Source organism: Aythya ferina (genome assembly GCF_964211825.1).
Source record: "Aythya ferina genome assembly, chromosome: 8".
Lineage (NCBI taxonomy): Eukaryota > Metazoa > Chordata > Aves > Anseriformes > Anatidae > Aythya > Aythya ferina.
The window spans coordinates 16,250,601-16,270,607 of NC_140304.1; the positions used below are offsets into that span (position 1 = coordinate 16,250,601).

Here is a 20,007-nt window from a genome sequence, read left to right on the forward strand (position 1 = left end):
ACCAGCTAGCACAAGATAATGAATGAAATGCCACACTTACTTGTTTTGAGGCTTTTATTTATATCAGAAGTGTCAATGAAATAGTGCTCACCTTCATAATTTTAAGGTAAATTCAAGACCGTAACACGTGTCAAGTCATGTAAACATTAACAGTGCAAAACCACGCCAGAAAAATACATTCTTTTCTGTATTTCCACCTCTTCACAGACACAAGTAGTAACCAGCCTAAACCATTTCGACGTGTTAGACTTCAGCCACCAACATTAAGAACCGGAGTTCGTGGCCGTCAGTTCAACAGACAGAGGGGTAAGTGTGGTTGCTCAAATTCAGGCTCCTTTTTTCTTTCAAACCAGTTTTTATTGCTTTCTTCTTTGCTGACCATATATGCAGTACTTTATATGCTTGTGTTTGCTTGTAAGACACTGAATAATACAGCAACCCTGCCCTAGCTTTCAGTATGTTGCCCTAAAAGCTCTGTGTTTGTTTTTTTTTTTTTAGTATATTAGTCTGAGCATTTTTATAATAGGCAAACTTTTCCTGCGGCACTTGCTTTATCAGTGGAGAGAAAGTGAACGGCACTGTAGACCTTAGCAAAATTTTAAAAGAAGCTTTAAAAATTAATAGTAGAATATAAGATTATAAATCTGTTTTTAAGATTATATGTCAGTTTCCTGCTTGACACACAAGAAGTTCCAGTTATCTCACCATGTCTTATGCTGATTTTATTTTTGTTTGTTTGTTTGTTTTTTAAAAGGTATTTAAGTAAGCATTACAGTTGCTTTTTTAATCAATGTAGTGTTAAACCAGGAAAATAAATTGTTTGCAATTCCTGTATTCAGAAAAATCTTTATATTAATTGTATTCAGTTTAGCATTATTTTAACATTCCATAAGATTTGACATGAGTATTGAAATATAGTGTAGTTGTTAAACTAAAAAGTGAAAGAAAAAGTAATGAGGAAGATGACCTAGGATAGATTTCCACTATGCTCTATCACCATTTCTTTATTGAGGGGGCTAACGGATTTCAAATATGACATGAGCCCTGTACTTGTTCTTTTGGCATAGAGCCTGAGACAGGATCACAAGTCAACAACATTCCCTTAAATGACAGAAGAATAAGGTATCCATATCACTAGGATTTAGGGGAAGAAGAAGGAGATTGAATTTTAACGGAAGGGAAGTGTTCCACTGCAGTAGAAATTCTTCACAGAAGGATGAATATCATTTGTACTAATATTTGATTAAAAGGGTGAGAAGGATTTCTCTTAATGCATTTGTTTTCTTTCCCAACACAGGTGTAACTCATGCAATGGGAGGCAGAGGAGGCCTGAACAGAGGCAATATTAGTTAAATGATCTGTGAAGTAATTACAGCTGTGTATACAAATGTGCCAGTTTGCCCGTGGTTGCTTTAGTGTAATGAAGCCAGAGCTTAAAGCAGCATTTTATACTTAGTTTTGTGTGCACACACTTCAATGTCTTTATTAATAAAATCAGACAAACTGTCAAAATTCAAATGGCATCTTTTTTTAAAAAAAAATCCTCTGCTCTGCATCACTTTTCAGGACAGTTATACCAGTCTTTGGATACAGTCTTTCCTGTGAGAGCAGTAACAGGTCTTGCTATTCTTTTGCCCACATCCAAACTGTAGTACCGATCTGAAATGAAGATATGTCAAAATTAAATTCCAGAAGCTACATTTAGTATACAGAAAGAATCTTGAAATTAAAGCCTGCCTTTTAATTTCATTTAGGGATTAATAGCAGATTTTCATTTCACATGTATATATGGAATTGAGAGGCTATAAAAATCCATTTTTGGCCTCAACTGTTTGATCTGTTCTTCTTTATGTTCAGCTTAGTTTTACAATACTGCTAATAAATCTGCTGCAAGAACAGGGAGTACAGAAGAGTTACACTTGTACTGCTACAACACAGAAATATGTTTAAGTATTTGGAAATCAAACTAAAAACAATCCTGCGCTACTGTAAACATGAGAACTCTGTGGTCCATGAGTGTGAAGTAGCTGATGTGAAGGTTATACAGTTATCATACTGGCAGAGACTTACTTTAGTATCCTGTATTTGGATAGTCTAGTATTTGAGCTTTTTTTTTTCCCCCGAATAATCAAGAAAATTCTGACAAATGCTTTTAGATGAGCCTGGTGAGAGGGAAAGGATCTACCTAACGTGGAATTAGAAATAGTTATTTCCTGGGAAACTAAATGTTTTGTGTTCCTCCCTGTATTTTTGTTGTTGTTTTGTCAGAAACGTAGTTCTGTAGAAGCCAGTGAAAAATCTTTTTATGTATAATGGTCCAAGGATCTCATTCTATCATTAATATGATTGTGTATTTAGTTGTCAGCTTTTTTTTGTCATTTTATAAACCTGTACTCTTATGGCAATGCATTCCATGAAGGGCTATTCTGAATGATTGTACCTCTCTGCTACTAGCTGTCCTGTAACTCGATTTTGAACAGAAACATCTCTGTTACAGGCAACAGTTTATTTCTCAGAACTGCTTAATAGTGCTTGCTTAAAATTAGCCTTGCAGACTCATAAGTGGTAACTTTGTGCTGTAGAACACTCATAGGTACACGGGCTTCTTTCTTTCCTATCACTGAGCATTTTGGAATACAGAGTAACTTGCATTAGCTCTAACTTACTGTAAGAGAAGGCGTAATAATCATAGCCGTCTGGCTTATTGTAGTTGGGTACTGATATAGTTGAATGAATTACTTTGGGGAGTCCTCTCCAGTAGGTAGTCATTTTTACTTCTTTACGCAGAACTCCTGCAAACAAAACGAAGTGTTACATTTAGAAAGTGTTACAGCATGACTGACAAGATCTGTCATCTGTTTATGTTACATTTAGAAAGTGTTACAGCATGACTGACAAGATCTGTCATCTGTTTATATAATCTACAGCAAGCAAGAATCATCAGATTGTTACAGTTTTATTTCCTAACACAGTACTTCACTGTTTTTCAAAGTTGTTCTTCAGAGACTACTCAGATTAAAATAATTGTATAAAAGAAACTTAATAAACATAAGCTACCGGATGGATATGGATTGATTCTGACAGTCTGAATAACGGTTGGCAATCCTACTGCACGTTGAAAGCGTCTCCTTATTACAAGTCTTGGGACAAAAGCTGGGTATCTTATGGTAATGCGGGCTTTCCTTTGGCACTTCTTGGCTGGCTCTTGTCTGTATACGTACTGTTGCATGTTACCATCTAAAAGAGAATTAGTGTAATTAAAAAATAAAAGCTAAATCAGAGATCACAGTATCATCAATATCACAGGCAGAAAGTCAATAGCATCATTTTAATACATCTACAACTGTCTAATGCTGTTGCAACCTGCAGCTTTTTCTATGTATTCCTACATCTTGCAATGGAAAAGCGTTGCTCTCTAAATCCAATATATGCTTCTAAATGTAGCAATAACTCCTCCAGCCTCATCAAATTTCCTACAGTAAGTACAATTCCAGTGGAACTGCTTTTACTGCTGTCACACCTATTTATCAAAGAGGAGGCTAAGACCATAGCTTTGGGGTACACAAGAGGAAGGCTAGAGTCCAGAAAAAAGATTTACATTTCATTAACCTCAGCTTTTTTTGATTTAGATCATTCATATTAGGTAAGGAAATTACATTCACTTTAAGCATGAAATGAGAAATAGAAAGAACAGAAGGAGATTTCCATGCATAGTTCTGAACTAATAAGCTTATTTAAAGTCTTTCCATCTCAGATTAATTTGAGATTGAAAAAAAAAATTACCACCAGATAAAACTTACCTCAATATTTGTTTGCAAAGATTATGTTCCCTTGTGGTCTGGTCTATTTTAAAAAGCACTTAAACATTCTAATACATTTTTTTAAAGCCTCAGGCTATGGTTTGACTACCTAGTGTCCTCTTACATCACTTAGACATATTTTGTTCAAAACAGACAACAAAAAACAGTCAAGAGAAACAGTGTTTTATTCCTCACTAATGCAATTCAAGCACCTTTTGATCATCTGTGAACTACAGGACATACCTCTTTTGATAAAATAAACTGATTCTGGTCTGCTGTTGTATCTTGCCACAGGGAGTGCTGCTACCATTTTCCCATTTAACCCTGCAAATCCATTTGCAAGAGGTTTGGGATAGCCTTTGTCCATCACGCCATTAGTGAAACGCCAGTATAGGTTACCCTAGTGGTTTAAGCAAAAGATGAGCTTCAGAGGAAATTCATTCATGGTAACTGAGCTTCAATACAGACATTATAATTAATTGTAATGCTAGCATTTTGATAACCACCATGTAGAACTGGCTGGAACTATTCCTATGTCCACAAAAACAAGCTATTACAACATCACAAAATTTCTGCAGTCTTCTAACTGTGCCTTTGAGTACGGGAAAAATCTTGGAAATGAACTGTAATAATGGTTACTAAACAAAGTAATAATCAGATTTAAAGGTTTTGTTTGTTAGTCGGTCAGTAACGAATTATGGGGAAAAAACACTGGATTAAGTCTATTTGAGAAGCACAATGCCAAGTCAGTGGAGGTGGGGCAGGAGAAGGAATATGTTCAGTTCACCCACTCAATTCTAAGTGTGAAAATGCTGCTTATTCTATAAAACGAGCAATGTGGCCTTGGAGCACAGGGCTGAACTGAACTGCTGTGCAGCAGGACGACATTTCAAAGCCTCTCTGCACTTCCCCACCTTGATAAAGAAGGTCTTCCCATCGCAGTTGCACCGGGAGAAGACGGTGTCAATGGGGGATGGGATGCCCCAGCCCTCGCTGATCCGGCGGGGGTTGGTGGTCGGTGGGCTCCTGCCATTCAGCAGCCAGTAGTAGTGACCTGCAGGTGGGAGGGGACAGCAGGCCGCATGGTGAGACACGTGGGCGGACAGACAGACACGGGGAGAAAAACGTTAGAAAGCAGGACGCCCCTGTGTTGCCTCTCCTCACGGTCCTCCCTGAGGACCCTGTTCCTCACGCCTCCACCCTGAGGTGGCAATGTGGCAGCCACGGAGGCAGGCCGGGACCAGTGAAGGCCGGGGCAGAGGGCTGCAGGACCAACATACCTCGGAAGACAGCCAGGGTGCCATTGGGCAGGGCTACCATGCTGTCCGCCGGCTTCCCGCTGCACAGGTCCTTCTCGTCGGTCTTGCCCACTGCAAAATAGCATAGTTCAGATTAGTTTTTGTTTGTTTTTAAACAAAAAAGGGCATTGCCTCCCCCTGCCCACCTGAAGCAGCGTTGGCCACATTTAAATGGGATTTTCATGTGTAGGATGGTGTTCAGGGCTCTCCTCAGATCTGTCTGAGGTTTTTTCATACAAACGGTTTAATTATTCATTCAAGATATATTGTTAAAAAGTTTAACTCTCATGATTTGTTCTGAGAAGCATAAGACTAGCTGTTTATATAACTAGGTACAGCTAGTCATTTATTGCTTACCTTATATAATTCATAAAAATATTTATAAATGCATCATATGCTGTCTCATACTAAATTTCTTCATGCTTATGGATGTTTACTCTTTTCTCCAAGCTTCTGTAGGTTCCTTCATTTTCCCCTCCTTCATTCTTAATGGATTCCTTTTCCCCTCCTTCATGTAGGTTCCTTTTCAGTGTAGGTTCCTCTTCCCCTCCTTCATTCTTAATGGATTTACATTTATTTTAGGTTGAATGTAAAGGAAGGATATGTTTCAGACAAAAATACAAATATTTTCAACCTAGAAGACCCCTTCTTTGTTTTTGCAAATCATCTGTCAAAACATGAATGAAAAAATGCCCAAGAACCTCATGGGCTGTACCTTAATATATAATCAACAGTGAGGACATGAAAAATAGCTGTGGCAAAAATCACAGAGAAAGAATATAAGGAAAATCTTTCTTGTTTTTCTTATGAGCCTACAAAATCTCAGGTTAGGTACTATAACTAATAGTGGGTATTCAGCCTGATGCTCTAACAGTGTTTCCATGAGACTTAGAAATTTAACTTGTTTTTCCTTTTTCTGTTGTTTTTGTCTGCATCTACCACGGTATTTACAGCAAATATTTTTCAGCAGGACCAATTGCTGAAATGAGATCATGCTATAAATGAGGTGGAGAATTTCAGTAACAATACAACTGAAAATTAAGGTACCAGTGTTCAAGATGCTGACAACTGCATCACCACAGTCACAGTTAACCACTGAGATAGGTGTGCCTCCTTCTGACACCAGATAGAAAGGTCTTGCACATCCTTCTCTTGAGGTTTTGTTGTGCTCCCAGTTTTTGTACCTACTGGAACACACTTACCTTGTGTTTCTCCAGGTAGAACTGGCAAGTCCACAGTTTGTATTAAAGGCTTGTTTATATCAGGCTCTTCTTTTACTGGCATGGTTTCAGGGTTGGCTGGATGAGGCTCATCACGTGTGTCAGTAACCTCCTGGAAATGTATATCTGGCTTGGATGTCCCTCTAGAAACAATAAACATTTCTTCTATTGTATCTTTTTTATCTGTTGTAGTTCTCTCTCTGGTAACTGTAGTTTCCTCTTTCTTGTCAAGACTAGGGGCCTTTTCAGTGGCATCTTCTATTTCTTTTTCAGTTGTGTAGCTAATTTCATCAGTGAGGGTAGTTATCTCTTTTTTACCAGCTGTTGTTGTTTCTTTACTGGTAATTACACACTCATTAGGTGCTGCTGCTACAGTCTGTTTATTCTCTGTGGTTGTATCACTTTTAGTTGTTGGCACAATCTCCCTGGTTTTAGGAGCTGAATCTGTTTTGGCATTTGTTGGCAGCATGGTGGGCTTGCGCATGGGAGTTGTAGCTGCTGGTGTTGTTACAATCATGGTACCCAGTGGACGTTCTTCTTCCTTAACTGTTGGTGCTAAAATCTCTCTCGGTTTGGGAGTTTTGTCTTCTGTAGCCGGGATTGCTTCTTTTTCTGTAGCCACTGCAGTCTTTTTGTCTACAGTAGTTGCTTCTAATTCAGCTGCTGTAGTTACAACTTGTTTGGCTGCAGGAGTTATACTTGGAATATTGTCTGTACCTTCAGGAGAGTCATCAGCCATGGTAGGCTTCTTGGTTACAGTGGTTGTGTCTTTCCTACCTGCTGTTAAAATGTCTTTAAGTAGAGTAGTTTTGTTTTTCTTGGGTGTTGTTATCTCTTTGTTCACTGTGGTTGTTTCCTTTTTAGTTGTCGTCTCTTTGGTTACAGGAGTTGTTACAGGTTTAGTTGTCGTTTTGTCATTTTTAACAGGTGTAGTTGCAGACTTCTCACCTGAAGTAGTTGTGTCTGATTTAATGTTGAGGAGTGCAGGGGTAGTGAATTCAACTTCAGGGATGGTGGGAGAGCCTGCCTTGGTTGTTGGTGCCTCTGTGGCCATAAGAGTTGTCTCTTTTGCTTTAGGGGTGGTGGGAGACTCAGCCTCAGTTGTTGGTGCCTCGGTAGCTTTTGGGGTTTTCTTCGCAGCTTTGAGGGTCGTTGGAGCCTCAGTGGCTTGAGGGGTGGTGGAAGAGTCAGCCTTGGTTGTTGGAGCCTCCGTGGCTTTGGGGGTCATTGGAGCCTTGGTAACTTTTGGGATCGTTTCCTCGGCTTTGGGGGTCGTTGGAGCATCGGTGGCTTTCAGTGTTGTCTCTTCAGCTTTGGGGGTCATTGGAGCCTCAGGGGCTTCAGGGATTGTCTCCACAGCTTTAAGGGGTGTCTCCTTAGCTTTGGGAGACATTAGAGCGTCCGTGGCTTCACGAGTCGTTGGAGCCTCTGTGGCTTCGGGGGTTGTCTCCTTGGCTTTGGGAGTCGTTGGAGCCTCTGTGGCTTCAGGAGTTGTCTCCTCGGCTTTGGGAGTCGTTGGAGCCTCTGTGGCTTCGGGGGTTGTCTCCTTGGCTTTGGGAGTCGTTGGAGCCTCTGTGGCTTCGGGGGTTGTCTCCTCGGCTTTGGGAGTCGTTGGAGCCTCTGTGGCTTCGGGGGTTGTCTCCTCGGCTTTGGGAGTCGTTGGAGCCTCTGTGGCTTCGGGGGTTGTTTCCTCGGCTTTGGGAGTCGTTGGAGCCTCTGTGGCTTCAGGGGTTGTCTCCTCGGCTTTGGGAGTCGTTGGAGCCTTTGTGGCTCCTGGGGTTGTCTCCTCGGCTTTGGGAGTCGTTGGAGCCTCTGTGGCTTCAGGAGTTGTCTCCTCGGCTTTGGGAGTCGTTAGAGCCTCTGTGGACCCTGGGGTTGTCTCCTCAGCTTTGGGAGTCGTTGGAGCCTCTGTGGCCCCTGGGGTTGTCTCCTCAGCTTTGGGAGTCGTTGGAGCCTCTGTGGCCCCTGGGGTTGTCTCCTCAGCTTTGGGAGTCGTTGGAGCCTCTGTGGCTTCAGGAGTTGTCTCCTCGGTTTTGGGAGTCGTTGGAGCCTCTGTGGCTTCGGGGGTTGTCTCCTCAGCTTTGGGAGTCGTTGGAGCCTCTGTGGCTTCAGGGGTTGTCTCCTCGGCTTTGGGAGTCGTTGGAGCCTCTGTGGCTTCGGGGGTTGTCTCCTCGGTTTTGGGAGTCGTTGGAGCCTCTGTGGCTTCGGGGGTTGTTTCCTCAACTTTGGGAGTCGTTGGAGCCTCTGTGGCTTCAGGAGTTGTCTCCTCGGCTTTGGGAGTCGTTGGAGCCTCTGTAGCCCCTGGGGTTGTCTCCTCAGCTTTGGGAGTCGTTGGAGCCTCTGTGGCTTCAGGAGTTGTCTCCTCGGTTTTGGGAGTCGTTGGAGCCTCTGTGGCTTCGGGGGTTGTCTCCTCGGCTTTCGGAGTATTTGGAGCCTCTGTGGCTTCTGGAGTTGTCTCCTCGGCTTTGGGAGTCGTTGGAGCCTCTGTGGCTTCGGGGGTTGTCTCCTCGGCTTTGGGAGTTGTTGGAGCCTCTGTGGCTTCAGGGGTTGTCTCCTCAGCTATGGGTGTCGTTGGAGCCTCTGTGGCTCCAGGGGATGTTTCCTCAGCCATGGGTGTCATTGGAGCCTCTGTGGCTTCAGGGGTTGTCTCCTCAGCTATGGGTGTCGTTGGAGCCTCTGTGGCTCCAGGGGTTGTCTCCTCAGCTTTGGGAGTCGTTGGAGCCTCTGTGGCTTCAGGGGTTGTCTCCTCAGCTTTGGGAGTCGTTGGAGCCTCTGTGGCTTCAGGAGTTGTCTCCTCGGCTTTCGGAGTATTTGGAGCCTCTGTGGCTTCTGGAGTTGTCTCCTCGGCTTTGGGAGTCGTTGGAGCCTCTGTGGCTTCGGGGGTTGTCTCCTCGGCTTTGGGAGTTGTTGGAGCCTCTGTGGCTTCAGGGGTTGTCTCCTCAGCTATGGGTGTCGTTGGAGCCTCTGTGGCTCCAGGGGATGTTTCCTCAGCCATGGGTGTCATTGGAGCCTCTGTGGCCCCAGGGGTTGTCTCTTCAGCTTTGGGAGTCGTTGGAGCCTCTGTGGCTTCAGGAGTTGTCTCCTCGGCTTTGGGAGTCGTTGGAGCCTCTGTGGCTTCGGGGGTTGTTTCCTCAGCTTTGGGAGTCGTTGGAGCCTCTGTGGCTTCGGGGGTTGTTTCCTCGGCTTTGGGAGTCGTTGGAGCCTCAGTGGCTTCGGGGGTTGTCTCCTCGGCTTTGGGAGTCGTTGGAGCCTCTGTGTCTTCAGGGGTTGACTCCTCGGCTTTTGGAGTTGTTGGAGCCTCTGTGTCTTCAGGGGTTGTCTCCTCGGCTTTTGGAGTTGTTGGAGCCTCTGTGGCTTCAGGGGTTGTCTCTTCAACTTTGGGTGTGGCTGGAGGGTCTGCTGTTGTCATTGGTGCTTCTGTTGCTTCAGGGGTTGTCTCCTCAGCTTCAGGGCTAACAGGAGAGTCTGTATCAGTCAGGGGTTCCTCTGTGGCTTCAGGGGTTATCTCTTCCTCTTTGGGTGTGATGGTAGGGTCTGCCTCAGTTGTTGGAGCCTCTGTGTCTTCAGGGGTTGTCTCTTCAGCTTTGGAAGTTGTTGGTTTTGTGGTAATACTTGTGATAGGTGTTAAACTAGGTTTTGGAGTAGATGGTTTAATTGTGGTTGCTTTGATTGGTGGTGTTGTATCAGGCTGTTTTGTAGTTGGAGGAGGACTGGTCACCATTTTTTCACTGCCCATGTCTATGAGAAAAAATACATGTTAAGACATTCTAATTTCAATGCACACACCTGTTTTTTGGTGTTTGTTTGTTTGTTTTCTAGTATGCTGATTAGAAGTAGCTACTTATTTTTTGAATAGCAGTGTTATCTTGTTTTTGTGTCTTTGCTTAAAAATAGAAAAAGCCTTATGTGTAAAATTGCAATTTTTGTGTGTGTGTTTATATAAATACATGGAAACTCAAGTTCAATTTGATAAATACCAGTTATGGACTTATGTAACTGCCAAAAGACATATATATTAGAGATCCAGACTAACTTGGACTGTATATTTCCTTTGCCTTTCTGAGACTTCACAGCAGTCCACTAAGTTTTAACTAATACCTTTGATTAACCTGTAGCACCTATGAACGCAGCACAGCAGATTTTAATTCAGTGTTTGTATGTGAGACCACATAGTGTTTCTATCTTTTTCATGGAAGGGGAACCACCTTATATAATTCTTCTAATAGGACACTTCCCTTCCCAGTTTGTACTTTTGATTTGTTCCTTTGGCTGTAATTACAACAAAGCCTGCACCTGTGACCTGGACTTGAAGGAGGGGATTAATGAAACAGGAGGAAAACAAACTTTTTGAGTACAGACACATGCATACATCTCATACTCTATATCCTTGGTATTTTTCCTCTTTGTGATTTACAGCGTTAAGAGTCTACTTTTATATGTAGTTACACGAACTTGAAAGAAATTACAGATATATTCAGCAGAAACTAACATAAAATGTTTTTTGATCTCTCAGTGTTACCTTTGTGATATTTTTCCATTTAGTTCTGTTTTCAAGGTTTTTTGTTAGTTTGTTTGCTTCTTACTTCTATGATTCCTTACTATCTACCATTATCACTGAGATAACACTTGGTTCTTGAAAACCTGAGAAAATCAAGTGCAGCATCATGTGATTTGGGGTCATGTTGTTCATCTTTTGAACAAGTATTCTGAAAAAATCTTTCAAGATCTGAGCGATTGCTGACAGTCATGGCCTGATGAATGTACTGATGCAATGCCTCTCTCATCAGACTGGAAACACTTAGGATCTTGCAGTATGAGGAATAATTCCTGTGTAAATGTATTGTAGAAACAGTGTAGTATAAGCAGAGCATTACAGAATAGTATTCCTCCTTCCCAAAGTGTATGTAATTCTGTATATCAAGTGGGATTTTGTTGATTGAATTTCCTTAATTTTGTTTCATTTGATCTGCTGTATTGATTTCGTAAAAGGAAACTGCCACAGCAGAAAGGTAAGTATTCCAAATAATAATAATAATATATATAATTATGTATATTTATAATATATAATATATAATAATATATATAATATATTATTATTTTATTATATTATTATTATTTGTTATATTATATCATTATATAATAATATATAATATATATTATATAATATGTAATAATATATTATATATATAATAATATATAATTTATTATTATTATTATTATTGATGGTGATGATGATAATAATAGCAATAATAATACTAAAAGAGTTTAAGTATTGGCCAGTATTGACTTCTAGCCTTGTTTCATTGTTGTTACTTCAGGTTTCAAGTTCACATTATCTCCCAAATTATCATTTTAAATGCTGGAATAGAATATCAAAGAACACAGGAATGCAACATGTTTTCCATTCTGAAAAATAAAAATAAATTCTTCATGTTTTCTGAAGCCACATGAGGCTGGGCTTGATTAAAGGTAGAGAAACCTGTTAGGAGATTTTCCTGGCCTGGTTTTGCCAGTTTTCACTGTCCCAAAATACAACACCCTTCCTGTTCCAGCCATGGATTTTATCCAAAACTGACAATGGTATGTAATGTAGTTTTTGAAGATACATGTGGAAATCAAATAGAAATGTGGGAAACATCACCACAATCTAACATCTGTCTGAAGTGAGCGCTGCAAAATTAGTACAGTCTTTCTTGAGAACTAGGTGAGGTAATGAGTTTATAAACTGAGTGGTTCCAAGCTTGGTAACTGTCTGGTAATGTCTCACATTGCCCTTCTATTTCCAGAGCAGGCAAATGGTCTCTAATATTCCTTCAAGTAACACCCATCCTGTTTCATTTGTGTTCTTTCCTACCTTCTATAACTTCATGGGGCTGTGTTACTTCCTCTGGCTTCTTTTCTTCATTTGCAGATGACCTCTTAGATGTTGATTTATTTGGTGGAGGAGTCTTGGGTGTTGTCTTTTCTGTGTGCGCTGAAAGAAATGAAATAATCTGTTAATGGGAGTGTTTTTAGGTGTTTGGTGTAAGAAGAAAGTGATACAGAATTTCAGTGTCCCTTTTCCACATAAGTCTTTTATTTTTTTCCCCATCTATAATATTCTTTAAAATATTATTTGTGAAAAAAGACAAAAATATCTTTTGGATCCCTAAGTGTTTGTCATAGATCAGAGAAATATTTTTCCCAAAAGTGTGAGGTGAGGCATTCCTAGCTAACAGGAATTTTCAGGAAAATTCAGGAAAAAGAAGAATTCTGAGTGGAGTTTTATACTCTGAGAATTTCTCTCTTTTTTTGTTTTCTTTATTTTTTTTTTAATACAGATATCTTGGGGCTATCTTGTGAGTGTTTTTTATAGTGGGTATCTGAGAGATGGTGTATTACTTTGATATTCCCTTGAAGATTTAGTTATGATGTAGTTCTTCAGACATGGGATAATTCTGCACAGATATCCTGAAGTTTTTATTAGGAAAGAGAGAGAAAATGCAATTGTTGAACAAAATCACTCTGGGAGCTGAATCAGCTTTCAGATGAGTCAATGTAGGGATATTTGATCAGTCCTTAACTCTGTGTATATGTTCTGGGGTAGAGGGCTTTTGGAGTAATGGAAAGATAAAAATGATCTCTAGATGAACTTAGCTCTATTGTCCAGAAAAAAGTGGTCACGATATATAGACAGAGCAAAGTGAAAGGTAACTGCATGCCTTAAGTTATTACATTATTCCAAAAAGTTTAAAATGTTTCTTAATTACTCAGAGATAGCAAAAATACTGAAGTACTGGGTACTGAGTAGGGTGTATTTGGGGTGTCTGGTTTTGTGTTCGTTTTGACAAACATTAATAGCAAAACTAGGAAACTAAAATCCTAGAAGAAACTTTCTAAGACCATGCACAGTTGGATAATTTTTCATTATGCTTGAACTGAAGAACAAGTGACACAGCTAAGTATGTCCTGTGGGTGTTCATGCATCTTAAACTGCTGAACTTCCAAATCGGTTGCACTAGTGCAATGGAACTTTCGTGAGCCTGGAATGCCACTGCTACTGTTCTCTGAGTTTTTTTTGGAAAAACATCAGATAAATCACACATGTGTCTAAGATTTCCAGCAGAATTTTTCTTCTTTTCTAATGTCATGCTATGTAATGTAATGGCAATGATCTCTGGGCATCCCTGAAGCTGAGACAGAGCCAGGTACCAAGCCAGGATGGGTCTATGCATTCCCTGAAGGCAGAGCTACAAGTTCCTGGGGGATTTCTGAGCCAAAAGGAGATACTTGGTCAATCAGGCAGCTCTAAGCAGGGTGCTCTAGTGTCATCTTTGCCCACTTCAGTCCCAGTGTTACACTTGTACACCTTTTTGGGAATCTTGCTCTAACTGAAGGAGTTTCACAGCAGGGATTAAAAAGCAAGAAGAAAAAGAAGAAGGAATGTAATCACTGATAAAATAGTAGATAACGTCATTTAAATCAAGTGGCATCCTGGTAGGTCCAGCTGAAAGAAGCAACCTCAAAGGTAGCAAATTCAGCTCATGACCCTTTTAAGACATTTATCTCGTAGATATCCAGTCAAAAGTGCTCAATACAGAGTCTATTTCAGTATAAATGACGATGCAACTGAATAGCAAAACCGAGCAGCTATACCAGGGCTTGGGGACTGGGAGTGGTTGGTAATTTGAACCAAATGATAATCCCTAACACTTCTCCTGTCTGCTAAAGGACAGGCTTTGAAAATTGGCTGCCTTCTAGGTTGTCTGGTCTGTGAAGGGCTGGATAAACAAAAGTGACTTGACTGTGGGGCAGTATAAGTATTCGGTGAACTGAATTCACAGCCTGAAGGCTAAATGGGGACTTTCTTAAAATGACTCACTTGCAGTGTGAACGTGCAACCACATCTCATCAGGGAGGCCCTCCTTACCCCCCAGGAGGGGGTTCTATGTTGGGCTACTCTTCCTGTTTTGGATTCAGGATGGGAAAGATCTGGGCGATCTGCCCATGTGCTTCCAGTGATTGCAGCAACCACAAGCAAATGGTCTGAAGGTTCAAGTAGTGCTATCCCCAGTGCAGGGACTGGCTATTACACACGTCTGGGTGGGTTGCAGGGCAATTTAAGGGAGTTTGGACCTACCTTACCACTTCTCCATATATGACCTAGACTTTTTACTGCAAAGCATCATTCATTTTTGCCCAGCCTCTGTCTTTGAATTATGTTATTGATATAATTTTAGTAGCACGAGTGGAAATACACGTGTCAAACCTGGCCTTATGTGTATTGTTCTGAGTAATGGTTCTGATAGTGAACTAAGGTATGGAGTGCCAGAGAGGCTAAGACAAAATAAAACTTTCCCTGTGGAATTCATATCATGTGATGGATGTCAGTATATCTACCTATATGCTTCAGTGTTCACACTTCAGAAAATGGCCAATTTATTTCTAAAATGATTTTTGTTTTGTTTTGTTTTCTTTGTTTTTGTACAGCTAATGCTATGTATAGCTGATGCTGAGTGCTGGTGATTTTAGACAAGACCAGCAAGTTGTGCAGGATCTCTGTGGTATGGAATTGTTAGCAAACATTTACGTAGTCTCTGCCTCCTGGTTCCTGTTTATTGGGCTGTCATGCTGTGGGTGTACTAGCATGGCTGAATTTTATGGAAAGGTTCACCTGAGAACTAATGTGGATCATACCAAGAACAAAGTCTATGTGGTTTATATTTTATGGCAACGTAAGTTATAATATATGTAGGAAAACTTTTGTGATACAGAAATTTCTTACCTTCTTTACAGTGTTTTGCATAGTCGGGGCAGCATTTGCCATATCTTTCACAGTCTGCATCACAGTCACACTCTCTTCCTCTTTCAAAGGCTTCAAAGCAACGTCCTTTGCAGGAGACTGCTACATTAAGGCAGAACAAGGGAGTTAGTATTTTTGTCTGGCTCACATTTAACATTGGGACCTTTCTATAGTGAAGTTACTTGCTTTAGCTGATTTAAACAACAGCTGCCAAGGTGGTTATTCTGGTCTGATCCAAAACTTGCTTAACTAGTGGAGTCATCAAGTTTTGGATCAAATCATGTAACCAGAACAGCACTTTGCCATGGTGGTGTAGTGAGACCGTTTAGAATTCATAGTAGAATGAAACAGCCTTGGAGTTCACTTTAGATAGGCCCCATCACAGAAGGGTTCCCAGACTGGCTGAGGCCAGTAAGGACTTCTGGAGGTCACCTTGCCCCAGGCCTGCCCTACCAGGGCCCCCCCAACTGGTGCCCAGCCCCATGTCCAGGCAGCACTGGAAACTCCCCAAGCAGGAGCCCCCACAGCCTCTGTGGGTAGCCTGTGCCATTTCCCTAATCAAACAGCAGCTATCTCAATAATTTTTAAATTCAGTACGAAAGTAATTCTGGGCCACATTTTCAAAAAGATGGTGCTTCAGAGCACCACTCTGCAGCAACACAGATGTGTCTACCAAAGTATTTCTGAAAAAGAATTGGCCTGTATTTATTATGACTAAGTGTACCAGGTGTCCACAGGCAAATACTGTAACTTAGTTATATGAATTACTACAAAGTTACACAAAGTCACTATTTTTTAGGTTTTATCCCCATCTAATACAGTTCTTAAATTATTAATACTAGAGGAGTATCTGCCATGTTTTGACAGATGACTAATAACCATGTTTTTAATATTACATTAAGGGTTAACATCTGATAACCTTAGTGACCACGGTATGTCTGTTTTGTACTAAATAATGACCAGATTGTTTTGGAAAGTGTGTGTGCAGCTATTATAGACTTGAGCAAAACATGCTTGCTATATATGTCAAGAATTAAGTTTGCCCTTAAATGTTTGCATTACAAACTATTTTTTGAAATTTAGTAATATCTTTAATAGGTACTTAGTTGATAGCTAAATTGGAGTATGTTAGACCTGCAGTGGATATCTTTTAAGATGCTTAGCATCTCATAGAATTGAGCTGAGAATTAACTATCACTTGGTATTTCCAGCGTTATCATGTGATCTATTGTCCTGTATCTTTACTGTGCATGAGTCCCTCTGAAGTCAGCGTCTTGCTGGTACTCAGGGCATAAAATCCTATTTTATAATTAAGTAATTATCTATCAAAGTTAGCATTACTGTGTAGGCAGATTTTGAAGAGTTTCTGACCAGTGTAGAGATGGTGTGATCTGTTGATGCCAGTGTATTCGTTCCACATGCCTCTGTGAGAATTGTTTTTATTTTTTAAAGAATTAGCATTTGAGGTTGTGCTGCTTTTGAGTTTTAATACTTAGACTGTATTGCTAGATCTAAGAAGTCTTATCTTACACCATCAATCTTATTAGAACTACAGTGTAGTGTAACAAACTACAGTTATCTAAATCACTGGTATTTTTGACATATTGATAATTTATAAGAATATCATATATTTGATGAATTCTTCAGTAGAACAGCTTGGAATACCTGTGTTTATTTACACTATACAGTTTTATATTGCATATAAATAATACTTGTTCAGTCATCTTTTCTGTCACACTCCAGACATGGCTATGATCCAGAGTTAATTTCAGTCAGTGGAAGGACTTCCTCTGACTTTGGGTTAGACTGTCCAGTCTCCATATCTGTTACATTTGAATGGGATTGTCCCAGAATTTCTCTCTGGAAAACCCTGAAACTTTCCTTCCTTCCTGAATTTGCTTTGAACAGTTTTGTTGTTTTAAAGACAAACAGATACAGTACAAATGCACAAAGAAGGAGAAAGCAAGCAGCTGGGAAAATCTCCCTCTTGCTCTGCTCTTCCAAAAAGCAAAACTTTTCTTGGTGATAAACTGCAGATACAAAATTTTCATTGAATGGTCCATGAGAGGTTATCACTGAGGCTTTTAGAGGGGGGAACCACACATATGCGAGGAGAACAAGGAGGCAGAGAAGTGGAAGAAACATTTAAGCATTCGGCAGAGAGACACTGGTGCAAGCAGGAGGAGAAGCCTTTGCTGACAGGAGCTGGCTGTGTTTGGGAACTTACCCACCGTGCAGACTTTCTTGAAGTCAGCGCAGCACTCCATGTAGTATTGGCAGTTATAATCACAGTGGCAGCCATGCTCTCTAGAATACCCTTCCCCACATCTCCCTGTACAGCTCCATAAATCTAAAATCACACGACACCAGTGTGAACGTTGCCAAACCAAAATGCTACGCAAGGAAACACTGAAGGGCAAGGTGGGAAGATTCACCCTCTCCTAAAGAAAGCTGTTTCTTTTCTGGGAGTCATGGAGCTGCAGGCCCGGTGCCACCCAATGGCCTGCAGAGAGGGCCCACCCCCAGGCTGCTTAGTGGCTCCTCTGGGTGAGAGAGGGGCTGCACTACATCTGAGACAGACTCAGGCTTGACTTAGGCAACATATCAGCCAAAACTATATTGTTTTGCTGATTTATTTTCTGTCTTAAGACACTACACATGGTGATAGAAGTGCACCTGTGCCAGCTTACCTGACGGACAGATTAGGTCTGTCCAAATTGTACTTTTGCTAAAGTTATTCATATCAAAACCAGCTTAGTTTTTAAACTGGTGAGCATTGTTATGATAAATACAGGTCCCTGGGGCCATTTTTGTCAGTTTTCAATATCTGCCATATCAGATATTTGCCTGGAACAACTCCCCCTCCTATGTGAAATCTCTGCTAACGTAACGCACTAACAGCTTCTTCTGGAAATGAAACATGCAGGACCACAAGTAGAGTGCCCCTAAATACAAACAAAGAAGCTGAACAATCAGCAAGCTAAAACAGACTTTGGATAATTAGCTGAAACACTGAGGAACAACAAGAAAATAACAAGGAATAACATGTAACACAACACAACACCAAACACAATAATTTCTAACAGCACACATTCTGCATGTGTGTATTAAGGAAGACCCTAAGATAACAAAAAATTAAGCATGTTAATCTATATTGTTTTTTTTTTCAGCAGTTAGGTATAACATTTTTTACCATTTCTTTACAAATAATAAGTACTACCATTCTTAAGAGGACTGCTGGGGCCCTGATAACAAGTCATCAGCACAGGGGAGCTGGGGAGTAAATGGAGAAGTCAGTGGGTGTGAGTTAATGGGCTCATAATAGGGGAGCTGTAGAGGGAAGCTAGACATCTTCATTCCTGGGTATGTGTTCAGTATACTGCACCTTTCTTGCCTTGGGGGAAGAAAATATAGATAAATCCAGAAAAGAATGCCTTTTCATCTGTTTATTTTTTTAAGTTTATGACTTGGAAGTTGTGAAGGTACTTGTAAGGAAATGCCCAAATGGTTCTAGCTGCTGTTGGTATGAGTCTGGTTTCTGTTAAGCTAGCAGGAAGGTTCTTCTGTCTGTGGAAGGCGCAGCACCAGATGCCTCTGACCTGCAGGTAAAGCCTGACACCTGTGCGCTGTGATGAGCTGCTCAGACGGACAAATGTTATGCTTCTACACTCAAGCAGTAATAAATTTTATTTTACTAGCAAGTGGTACACCATGTTATCACTGTAATAACATGAGAGCCACTTGAGAACCATGACAGCACATGATTTGCCAGGTTGTAGGTTCTTTCATTTCTTCATAATGGTGCTACTTTCATCAAAGGTCAACTACAAAGCTCGGGAGTAAAATAAATTCTGTAGTATTAGACACCTAAATGCTGAAAATTGCCTTGGCAGTGATAAGAACAGTGTATTTAATGGCAAAGAATTTAGCATGGTGTGCATGTTCCTTTCCTTCAGCCCATTCTTCTATTCAAACATTTCTAACTAAAGTATATGGGTGTTATAATTCAAGATTCTCCTTGAAGCATATTGCCAATCACTTTGGTTAAATATGTCAACCTAAGAACAACAGGATCTGCAGACTATGTCTACAGAAAAAGAAATAGGCTTATATGTATCTTGCATAATATTCATATTTATGTTATTCCTAAAAAGAAAAAAAAAAAAAAAAGAGGACCACGCTGTGCCAAAATTTAGGTATGAAAGTAATCAGTGATGATAAAACTGAATCAGAATGCCTGTCTGAATATATAGACAGACAAATAAATACTAAGTTCTAGAATTTAGGATTTTTATGAGGACACATTTGGAGCTTTCTTACTATTTGTCTGATATCCTAGACACCCTCCCCTCAACTTTGTATGTTACAGTACCTTGAGAAGACACTTCTTGAATCAGGGACAATGAAAGGATCACCAAGGATACACAAAGTGCGTTCCATCTGATATTTACTTTCAGGTACAACATCATCCCTAAAAAGAATAATTTCACATCACTACATGCAATTCATTTTTTTTTTAAATAATGAACCAATTAAACTTGAAATGCATATCTTTATACATGAGTTTCATAGCAACATAAAATTCATATTAAAATTATTCAAGTAGAGTTAGTAATTTAGAATTATTCCATAAATTCTCTCATGTTTATTAGTTGATTAGCTGTTAAGTTTTGTAGTAGGACTTGGAAAATTCACTATTAACAAATAATGGAAGTATTTTTTGCAGAACTGTATTAGGTAAAATCTACAGTCACAGTCTACTCCTTTTATTTTAACCTTGATGGAGTTTAGTACACTGGTCCCTAAGGCTACAATACTGATAAATATAGATCTATTATATTTTTAAATTGTCAAAAACAATTATTAAACTGTCAAATTAATTATTAAACTGTCAAAACAATTATTAA

General features: G+C 40.2%; 2 protein-coding genes across 9 annotated transcripts in view; one reads left to right on the forward strand and one right to left on the reverse strand.

The window, feature by feature from the left end:
- TPR (translocated promoter region, nuclear basket protein) overlaps positions 1–3,061 on the forward strand; it is a 44,943-nt gene extending 41,882 nt beyond the window's left edge. For 4 of the 5 annotated variants that reach the window (XM_084526989.1, XM_084526991.1, XM_084526992.1 and 1 more), the window contains exon 50: positions 208–1,518. In XM_084526989.1, the coding sequence (XP_084383115.1) occupies positions 208–449 (242 nt within the window). In that variant the 3' untranslated portion in view covers positions 450–1,518. Of the gene's footprint in view, positions 1–207; positions 2,825–2,874 lie in introns of those variants that run through there. The other variant, XM_084526993.1, reaches the window with a different exon arrangement.
- Positions 405–19,571, reverse strand: PRG4 (proteoglycan 4). 4 transcript variants are annotated; one of them, XM_084526995.1, is made up of 11 exons: positions 19,473–19,571; positions 17,328–17,450; positions 15,083–15,199; positions 12,173–12,292; positions 6,301–10,056; positions 5,081–5,170; positions 4,715–4,854; positions 4,044–4,200; positions 3,058–3,237; positions 2,667–2,792; positions 405–1,659 (listed from the first exon to the last, which is right to left on the reverse strand). In XM_084526995.1, the coding sequence occupies exons 1-11, from the start codon at positions 19,567–19,569 to the stop codon at positions 1,556–1,558; spliced, it is 5,010 nt and encodes a 1,669-aa protein (XP_084383121.1). In that variant the 5' UTR covers positions 19,570–19,571; the 3' UTR covers positions 405–1,555. The 4 variants fall into 4 exon arrangements, with proteins under 4 accessions (XP_084383121.1, XP_084383120.1, XP_084383123.1 ...); XM_084526994.1 differs by having other exon boundaries at positions 15,083–15,202; XM_084526997.1 differs by lacking the exon at positions 17,328–17,450.
- Between the last annotated feature and the right edge of the window lie 436 nt (positions 19,572–20,007).

Excerpts from the sequence above, each read along its gene's own strand:
- PRG4 (XM_084526994.1), bottom strand. The coding sequence starts at position 19,569 with ATGATGTTGTACCTGAAAGTAAATATCAGATGGAACGCACTTTGTGTA. Across the intron at positions 5,171-6,300 it reads TCTACCTGGAGAAACACAAG|TGGGCAAGACCGACGAGAAG; the intron begins GTAAGTGTGTTC and ends GCTATTTTGCAG. Across the intron at positions 2,793-3,057 it reads AATCAATCCATATCCATCCG|GAGTTCTGCGTAAAGAAGTA; the intron begins GTAGCTTATGTT and ends TTTTGTTTGCAG.